Genomic DNA, 10,000 nt, shown 5'->3' on the forward strand with positions numbered 1-10,000 from the left:
TTTACTTTCATTTCAAACTCGACTTTGAAGCCTGTCTTTCCTTGTTAGAAAATGCCGCAAAATTTGCAGTCGTTCCACTAACGAGGCATGAGTGAATTCAATGACAATTATCCCATATTTTTTGGAAGATTGAAATCCATGAACTCTCCTTTCAAATATAAATCAGCAAAAAATGATATATCTTATTTTGAATACAAAAGCTAAACTTCATTGGAAGCGCCTGACCTCTTGGCCAGAGATCGATGGGTCGTCCGCGTGAATTTTCATAAGGTTCTGTTGTGCACAACTAGCCTGGGTGCTCGCAGGACAAGTTATACGTATGAAACCAAAGAATAAATTACAGACTGTGGACTGCATAGAAGAGACTAGCCAAAGGTTTGAGAGACTAAATGCAGGTATGCAAAGTAAGACAGGTCCGAAAGGTCGATCACGGTTCAATAAAGCCGGAAAAAGTAACTTTGAATAACACGCTACAATTAGTAAGAATCACCTTCAAATTGGGCACTTTAACAAAACGGTGTACATAGCAACAACCGTGCTTTAGGTTATTATTCCGGTTTTTCTTTCAAAGCTCGACTAATATTATATAATATGTACTTATTGACTGAGTGGGAGGGCCGGACGGGAAAATATTTGGCCAGTGGTCATGGCGTAGTGACAGAACCCAGCGAGGTCCGTGCGCCATGACCGAAGGCCAAATATTTTCCCGTGCTGCCCGACCTAAACTTAGTCAATAAGCATTTTATCATAAGGTCTCTTTACACTATTTATGAGCAGTCAGAAGATGATGTTAGGACAAAATAAAAAAGAAAAATCTGCACAGAAAATTGTTTTAATCTATTGTCTGCATTCGCTTTTCTAGCTGTAAATTACTTAGATGTTTAAAAGCGACGAAATCCTCTAAAATTGCATCGCACGGAGCAGTACGTGTTCCTAGTAGGGCCGTACGGGTTTTTCCGGCCCTGCTCGCGCTAATGCGTACGGCCCTCATACGGGGATTTTCCCAATAGTTTTGCAATGAAAGCGCGCGCGGGGCCGTGCGGGCCATATGATTAAAGGTCAGTTTTTGAATCAAAGGCTGTGAATTGAAAACAGTTTTAAAGATGCATGAGTAATGTTTATTCTGTTTGTCTGTATCGACTTCACTGAAATGGTCACTGCTATTGGAGTCGTGTTTCTCTTACCGTTGGAACCGTTGGACGCTTATTAGCAACTCCGTTTTTGCAAAAACGCTCTTGTGGAAGGTCACACAATAATTGACTGTAGGCAAGCAACGCGATCGGACCAGAGATTTAAATTATGAGGAATTCAACATACCGCGTTTGATGCAGGCAAATAAAATTGACAGAATTGCACAGCAAAGTTCTTCTGAGAATAAATAATTCATGCTGTTTAAGCTTGGACTAATTTATAGAATCGTTAACTATGGTTTACAGCTAGGAGTTACTCGCACAAAAACAGATCATTTTCAAATATATCTCTTCTCATTTATTCTGCACTCATTATAAGCGCAAAAAAAAAAAAAATGGTCAAACCAACTAAGGGGTTTTACATGAGAAAACTTGCCCCGGCGCTAGTTTCACAACGGGGTGACTTCTTGATGACTCGGTGAATTCGTATCGTGTTTACCTTGAGGGACATCACATATCGATAAAATACTAGCGTGAATCCAAATTGCAAATATGGCGTCTATCAGGAAAAGTACGCATGTTCTACCCGTTCCAGTCCCCCGGGAGCCCGATTTCACACCGGAACGAGTGGTCGTTCCTCGTTTATATGATACCGTGACGAGATTTCGCACCGGAACGAAATATCCGCTCCGGTGCAGCAACCGGGGCAGGGTGTCCATTTTTTTTTCTATTTATTCTATTTTTTTAGCACATTCCTATTTTATCCTATCTTTTAAATGAAACCTCCTATTTTTCCTATTTTTTAGCTGGTGAAGCCAATGTGTGTTACAGAATTGAAAACGAAATGTTAGTTAGGTGTTTCAGAGGAAGATTCAGGACAAAGCAAGCAGTATATAATTACTTTATTTTTAAAAATCTTTCTTGTTTACCCACTTCACATGTATCCAATGAGCGACAAAATTGTTGACCAGGAGCGCATGAGTAGGAGGTTGCCTCTCCTGGATTCGCTCTGACGAAGGGCTAACGCTCGAAACGTCAGCTTTCAGAATCTCTGTACGGTGGCCAATTTACATTATCAACTCCGTTGATAAAACCAAATTTTTGTATGCCTCTCCTATACACGCCCTATGAGTCAACCTTTGCTCTTATCTTTCTATTTTTAGAACGCCACGAGTTCTTCGGCTCTGCACGCACTGTTTAGAATGGCCAATCAGAATAAAGTTATTGTGCATGGAACAAAGACAAAAATAGCAAAAACAATGTGTGCAAATTGCGCAAATTGATGTAAATTGTTGTAAACGTGAGTCACCTGCTAAAGGATTAGTTCTAAAAATAGAAAGATACGCTCAAAGGTTGACTCAAGGATACAATGCATTGGGAGGCTCCTAGTCATGGGCTCCTGTTGTTGACACATTGACCATTTCTACCCCCTATGCCACATTTCTTTTATCTTTTAGCCTTCTTAGGTAGTCCAATTCGCCCCATTTCCCCCAAACAATGTTGTAGCGTGATTCCCGGGATATTTAGATACAAATAGGCAACATTGAATGGGGGAAGGAGGGGGGGGTCTTATCATAATTTATTGCATGATTCAGATTACAGTGTTATTTTACACTTAAAAGGCACTGTTTAAACACCATGTGTCAAAAAGTTTTGTCGCTGATTGTAGTAATGTAGTTCACTTGACTATGTTCAACTGAACATGATGATGATCTTCTGAATAAACTCATTGAAAAAGCATTTCATTATCCATAAATGTAGTTATTTTGAAATCTTGCTCACTTTTATCACGCGTATTTATTCTGATGACCAAAATGTTGAGCAGTTAAAAAAAGGGCAACGTGTTGACCATTTCTGGTGAGCTGTATTCAGTTTTAAGTATCTTGGTAGGAAAATTTGTCAAATCAGGGCTTATTCTTGCACAATCGAATGCTGAGTCAGATAGAAGTCTTTCAGTGAATGCCAGTATTGTGGCACAAGAATGGACACTTCTTGGAGAGAGCACCATTTTTGACCCTAGAACTGTGAAAGATGCTGTCAAATTTCAAGGTCCTGAGAACTGCAGACCAGAGAGAATTCCCCTGACAGATGGCCTTTTAACTGCGGTGAGATCTGCGCATATGCATTATAGAAGGCGGCTGGATGAAGAGGAAGCTGAGAAGAAGAAAAGGAATGCTGAAGAGAAAGTGAAAGCTGAATAGGTGGAATGAAAGACGAGAGAGCAAGGGAAGCTAACGCAAAAGAATAGATTGTTGAAAGTAAAAGGAGAGAGCATAGACAAAAAGGAGCAGGAGACAATGGAAAAAATACAAACAGCTGATGTGCTGCTGTACATGTGAGAAGGCACAGTTAAGTCACAGACTGCCCCGGTATCGTCCGGTTCAAAGGGTGATTCACAAGATGCGACAGTTGCATGTCTCATGATAGAAACAGCAAAATCAAATCAGGCAAAGGCGAAGAGGAAGCTTGAAGCAGTAAGAGAAAAGCAAAAGGTGGTTAACAAACACAATCAGAAATTTCTGGAGAAAGCACTATCAACTGGTGTTTCTGCTCTGCTATTAAAGTGTTCACTATTTTCCTATTTTTCTGAAAGAACATGCCGCTGGACACCCTACCGGGGTGAACTCGCGCCGGTGTGAGTCGCCCCAGCATAACTTTTTTTGGTGATATCATGTAAACGAATACAGAGCTAAGAGAGGGAACCGGAGTGAACTAGCGCCGGTGCGAAAGTCACCCCGGTATCATGTAAACACCCCCTGAGTTACTCGCAAATTAATGGAATTTTTGGCGTGTGAGTCTATACGAACAAGCAGAAATGGAATATTTCTGCGGCTTCAGAGCAGTGGGGACTGGATCTAATTCAGGGGAAGTGCACCATAGGTAGAAGAGAGGCCTATGTAAGAGATGTGAATAATGCGTAAAATCACTCTAGGCTGACACCTTCAACAGCTTGCGTTATTTTTTATTTTCGGTTTGTGCTTCTAATTTGAAATGTTTTTTTGCTGTAAAGCCTCTTAGGATGGACTTCTTTGCGCTTGAGACACGGTTCCTACCCAGATTTTCTGCTTATTTCCCACCGGGGTTTTTCTGGCAGGTTTTTTCTGTCCTCCGTCTGAGAGTGCCATTTTTGTAAACTATGAAATGATATATGAATGGATCATATATGAACTGCGGATATGAAATCAAGTGAAGCTATGATCCTCGCAGTTATGAACGCAATTTTTGCAATTGCGTAAAGAAGCCTGAAAATTTCAGGACTTCAACGGGGTTTGAACCCATGACCTCGCGATACCGGTGTAACGCTCTAACCAGCTGAAATCAAGTGAAGCTATGATCCTCGCAGTTATGAACGCAATTTTTTCTACAGGTCACGGGTTCAAACCCCGTTGAAGTCCTGAATTTTTCAGGCTTCTTTACGCAATTGCAAAAATTGCGTTCATAACTGCGAGGATCATAGCTTCAGTTGATTTTATATCCGCAGTTCATATATGATCCATTTCATTTATCATTTCATCGTTGATTCATTCCTCACGGGAACATTAGAACCCACAAATGACCAGCTCCCAACGTCAGTGGCTTCATAGCTCAGTTGGTTAGACCGTCGCACCGGTATCGCGAGGTCACGGGTTCAAACCTCGTTGAAGTCCTGAATTTTTCAGGCTTCTCTACGCAATTGCAAAAATTGCGTTCATAACTGCGAGGATCATAGCTTCACTTAATTTTTGTAAACTGTCGCTCAGTTCTTCTTTGTGTTATTACTATAACGTTCTTGGATGTGATAAGAGGTTGTGGTATAGCTTACTGTTACAGGTCTCGTTCATCGGCCTAAACCTAATGGTTTTTTCATGTTTGTGTTCTGCGTCGCGGAGCTGAAATAAGGGATTTTAAAAATAACTTTCAATTTCACTTCGAGGTTTATTTCCACCGTTTTCCCGAAGGCGTTTATAAAGAAGAGTGATGTAGTGTTATATTACCAGACACATATCTGCAATTCCAGTTGTGAAGCTTATTAATAAGGCGAAGGGGTATGACTTTGTCCAAATGCCTAGAACCGCATCTTGCAGCGTAATATAAATCCTTTCTTTCATTGACGAATTCAAGAACAGTTCAATTGTTGGGCCGGCTATTGAAACGACATATGAATCAGACTAACTTGAAAGTTGGTATCGTTCTATTTTTTTCAAGTTTTCTTTGTTGCTCTCTTCGCCCGGTGACACAAAATCTTGAATTATTATTATTATTATTATTATTATTATTATTATTAGATAAAGCATTTATAACAGAGGAGTTAATGCACTTTCTTGTTATTACTTTGTAACTTAATCATTTTGATAAAAAATTATTTATTGTCTTGTAAAATTTAGAAATGAAAATTGTTATTATTAGTTATTAATAAGGCAGTTTTTTTATTGTACATATTCAATTTTCAAGAAATACCCTTAGGAGTTGATTTTCTTGATGTAATCTATTTTCAGATTTACTTGGCAAATAAAGACGTTATTTAATATTTTAAAATTATTATTATTACATTATTATTATTATTATTAGTAGTAGTAGTAGTAGTAGTAGTAGTAGCAGCAGCAGCAGCAGCAGTAGTATTACAAGTAGTAGTAGTAGTAGTAGTAGTAGTAGTAGTAGTAGTAGTATCTCGCAGTGTAAAACTTTCGAATGCTGTCCACATTATGAGTAGTATAGGGCGCATAACGTAACCTACACCACTTGAGAAGCTACACTTAGAAGTAAAAATAGTTCGGTACGGAACCTAGTACAATTCTAATATACATAATGATATGAATCTCCGAAATAGCCAATTTAGAATATTATTAAATTCTATACTCTGTAAAACCTACGCAAAGACATGATGATATAATTATCTCTACTTAAAGCCTATTTAGAAAATTATTCAGTTTATATACTCTCATTATCTCTTAAAAACCTATTCGAGGCCGTCATAATTTGGTTATCTCTACTAAAAGCCTATTTAGAATGATATCAAACTCTTATACAGTATGAAAACTGCGTAGACAATCAGTAAAATACAGATTTTGCGACAACTCTTGTGTTTCTGGATTTCTGAAGAAAAAAGAAAACCTAAAATCTCGTGTCCTTAGCGCCCTAACTAATTATTTATCTTAAATGTTCTGGCAATGTTCAAAGTGTTTGAGATGACCGCCTTCTGCATCCGCTCCAGTACGCCCCGTGCTCTCGCTCCTAGTAGCTTCCTCACCGACTTCTCTAGGTGTTTAGAGTTACCACCCAGTACGTCAATTATTATGTCGTACTGTTCAACCCTGTAACCATTGTATCTCTGCTTCAGCTCCCACATCATGGGCCCATACTTGAGTGTCTTTTTCTCATCTTTCTTGGCTCTACTCTCAATCCATGGGCAGCTCATTTCAATTGTGCAAACTTTTTTCCTCTCGTGGCTGACAAGACGCGCGTCGATCAGTCCAATTTGCTCTTACTTCATTGTGCTCTGCGTAGATGGGAATATCCCAAAACGTTTCACTCGTGGTGTTCTAGTAGGCTGGTTTTGGCATCGCCGGTGAGTACCATGGTGGAACCTCTTGCCGCTTGCCGCTTGCCGCTTGCCGCTTGCCGCTTGCCGCTTGCCGCTTGCCGCTTGCCGCTTGCTGCTTGCAATCCAATAGGTCGCTGTTCATTCGTTCCGACCATCTTATCCTTCCTGCTCTCGCATTCCTCCCGTTTTAGAGATTGTTCTTCAAGATCCGCCAGAGCGTCGGTTTAGCGTACTTCACTTTCAACTACTAATCGTATAAATTCGCCCTCGGTCGTCTCCTTGTTAGATAAACAAGATGCATATTATTATTATTATTATTATCATTATTATTATTTTGAAAGATTTGAATGTAAATGGTACCAGTGATTGATCATGAGAGTCAATGAAGACGTGGTATTAGTCACTGAAACAAATTGATCAAACAAAGATGGTTTCAATTGACCCTCTCGACTGTGAGAAAATACAGCGTCCCTTCACCCCCCATTCCCCCCCCCCCCCCCCTCGCTACCAAAGAAGGTAGTACAGCATTTTACAGACAAACGTACTCAGCTCCTTCAACTAGACTCAGCTGATTTCATTAATAAGTACTTTCTTCAGCTTCAGGTATTGGCCCTGGTATTGAACTTCATCTCGAATATGACAGCCCTCTCTACCCGACCGTGTACCGCGTGATTGAAGGCTCGGTAAATGGACTCCAGGGAGTTTTCCATGACTCTAAAAGAGCTTTGCTTAGGAAGGACGACCTGTTTACTGTGGTCCTTAATACCTACAATCCAAAATACTCGAACCGTTGGAGCTGGTACGAGTTCCCAGCAATATTTTGCTTCGGAGATGCTGTAACCAGCTGCTTAAAATCTGCCACAAGTGGATCTCAAACTTTCCGCGATCCGTACCTTCTAAGAGCTTCAAGCATTGAGACACCAATCCCTTTTATGGTTCCATTCAAGGATTTCAAAAGAATCCAGTTACCGAATAGAAGAACACCACCGGAATCGGTACTTGTACATCCAGAATTCAGCTCACGGAATTTCACTTTTCACGGCGCCTCATACGATACTACCACTGGAGTTCTGGTGGGATTTTCCGGTTCTTCTTCACAAAATGTGGGAAAACTGGCTAACATGAAGTTTACTAGGAAGAGCAATAGCCTATTTCATCAACCCTTGACGGACTGCTATTTTGTAGAATGGGCTCCAGACGGGTGTTTGCCGGGTCTGAACATTCTAATGAAAGGATGGGACATGAAACGCTTAAAAATGGCCAATCCTCGATGGTTGAAATTTGAGAAGTTTCCAGTAAACAGGGATGAACGTTTTATAGAGACTATTGATATTTTTGAGTACGGTCCAAAGAGTTATCTCGTTCCCAGAGGGGTGTCAATTGATACCGTGGCAATTGCGTCCGTCCCTTTCTCCCATGTGTTCAAAAGCGTTAAAGAAACGATCAAGGCAGAACTTCATTCTTATGGAATCAAATACGAAGAGGAATCCACAAAGACATTTCAAGCTTCTGCAAAGTACGACAGTTACACTACACTGTACTCTGCCAGTTCCTACTCATCTGCAATATCTGGAATGGAGTACAAACTATTCCGAGTTCGCTTTCGCAACAGTTTCAATTTCAAAGCAAGCCAGAACTGGGATGATACATTTGAAAAGGAGTTTTTCGAGCTCTTGAAAAGTCAGAATGATGCAAAAGCAATGGATTTTTTCAAGGAATATGGGACCCACTATGTCCGTGAAGCCGAAATGGGAGGTCGTAAGGAGTCCCTTCTAAGCGTGTCTTATTGTGAGCTTGCAAAAACTGATGAAAAGAAAGCAGATTTCGAGGCTAAAATTTTGATTCCTTACAAGGGCGCTCACAGTGTCTCAGCATCTGCTTATTATCAGCGGAACCTGAGCGACTCTGATCGTAAGGCGATCATTTCGGGTCCATTCACAACCTGTCGAGGAGGCAATTCTCTGAATCCCGCTGTGTGTGCCAATGATTCTCTGTGGCACCCGACTGTTCTGCAGATGCCGTACCCAACGATTTTGGTCTTAGAGCCATTCTATGAGTTAACGAGCAACTCGTCGATGCAGAAATGGCTTCAGGGTAAGTACAAGGAGTACTTGGTCCTAAATCTGGAAGAGAAAGAACTGACAGAGGACTTAAACACAGAAGCAAAATGCAGTACTAGCGGAGGTGTTCACCATGTTAACGTTAGCATGTTTCTCTTCTCTGGCTCACTGGTGTTCTCATGGCTGTTACATTTGTTGGCTCTGACTTCGGACTTCGTTTAAAAGTCATGTGAAACTTACACGTAAGACAAGTAACAATTAAAACTCAAAATAAAACGTCGAACAGCTCAAAACTAGAGGTAAGAAAACGCCTTGAAAACGGGAAATTCCGGGTTCAAGACGTGTTCTGATCAATCGTTGAATTTGATCAAGGTATAGTCCGGGGTAACCTCTCGGCTGTACCTCCAGCCAGTTGGGGTTCAGTCTTAATAGTTCTTGTTTTCGTTGATAGTTCGTTTCATTGGCCCTTCGTAAGTTTGTTTGTTTTTATATCTAAGTCATTACTTTTTATCTCAGTTAACGCTAAGCAATGACAAAATAGATTTGATGACAGGATTAAATTGTGTGTATATACATTCGTTTTTAGTTCAACGATTACAAAGTTTTTATCCGTTTCACTAGCTCTTAGAAAGGTCATTCATAGCTGAGAAGACACGGGGGCGAGCCTAGAAGGAAAACGCAAAGCACATACCCGGACACTTACGAGTCTCCGCAACAGTGTTAACACTCCCATGCGCTTGACTGACCATTCCTCCATGGAAGGTGGAAGTGCTAGCTATACTAAGCTTCTATCTTCCAAGAAGTTTCAATATTCCATTGTTTGTTGTTTAACTGATGGTTTTAAGAAAGTTTTACAGCTATGAATTATAACTTTTTTGCAATTAGTTACTTTTATTAAAACTGGGTTTGTCACCAGGTGGATCCATTGGCAAATAAAAAATATAAATATATGTTACTCTGGTGTTTGAAATATAAATTATGTACAATAAAAAACGTTGTCCGACGTTTCGGTTGTGTTCAACAACCTTCATCAGGGGAAGTGAAAGATAAAATTTACACGAAAGCTAAGATATAAACCACAGCGCTAATTAAAAATTCTAAAGTTAGTGTCATTTTTTCTTTTCTGCAATAGTCAAATGCAAGTACTCCTTGGGGAGTAGCGCTCCATCGTTTCGGTTGAGGGGGTCTTTAGCACAGTTTATTTCCCAAGCCTCAAGAATTTTCCTTTGTCGCCAGTTATTGTTAGTTCTAAGAATAGTGGCCTCATTCCACGCGATGTCATGATTTGT

At 40.3% G+C, this 10,000-nt stretch overlaps 1 protein-coding gene across 2 annotated transcripts in view; it reads left to right on the forward strand.

Annotated features, from left to right (window-relative positions):
• Nucleotides 1-10,000, forward strand: part of LOC138027659 (uncharacterized) — an 11,547-nt gene that overhangs the window by 564 nt on the left and 983 nt on the right. Inside the window, exon 2 of one of the 2 annotated variants that reach the window (XR_011127492.1) lies at nucleotides 7,249-9,595. Coding sequence is in view for 1 of the 2 variants with exons in the window: in XM_068875223.1 (XP_068731324.1) it covers nucleotides 7,249-8,933 (1,685 nt within the window). In the remaining variant the exon portion in view is untranslated. Of the gene's footprint in view, nucleotides 1-7,248; nucleotides 9,607-10,000 lie in introns of those variants that run through there. The other variant, XM_068875223.1, reaches the window with a different exon arrangement.

This window comes from Montipora capricornis, chromosome 2 (assembly GCF_036669925.1).
Source record: "Montipora capricornis isolate CH-2021 chromosome 2, ASM3666992v2, whole genome shotgun sequence".
Classification (NCBI taxonomy): domain Eukaryota; kingdom Metazoa; phylum Cnidaria; class Anthozoa; order Scleractinia; family Acroporidae; genus Montipora; species Montipora capricornis.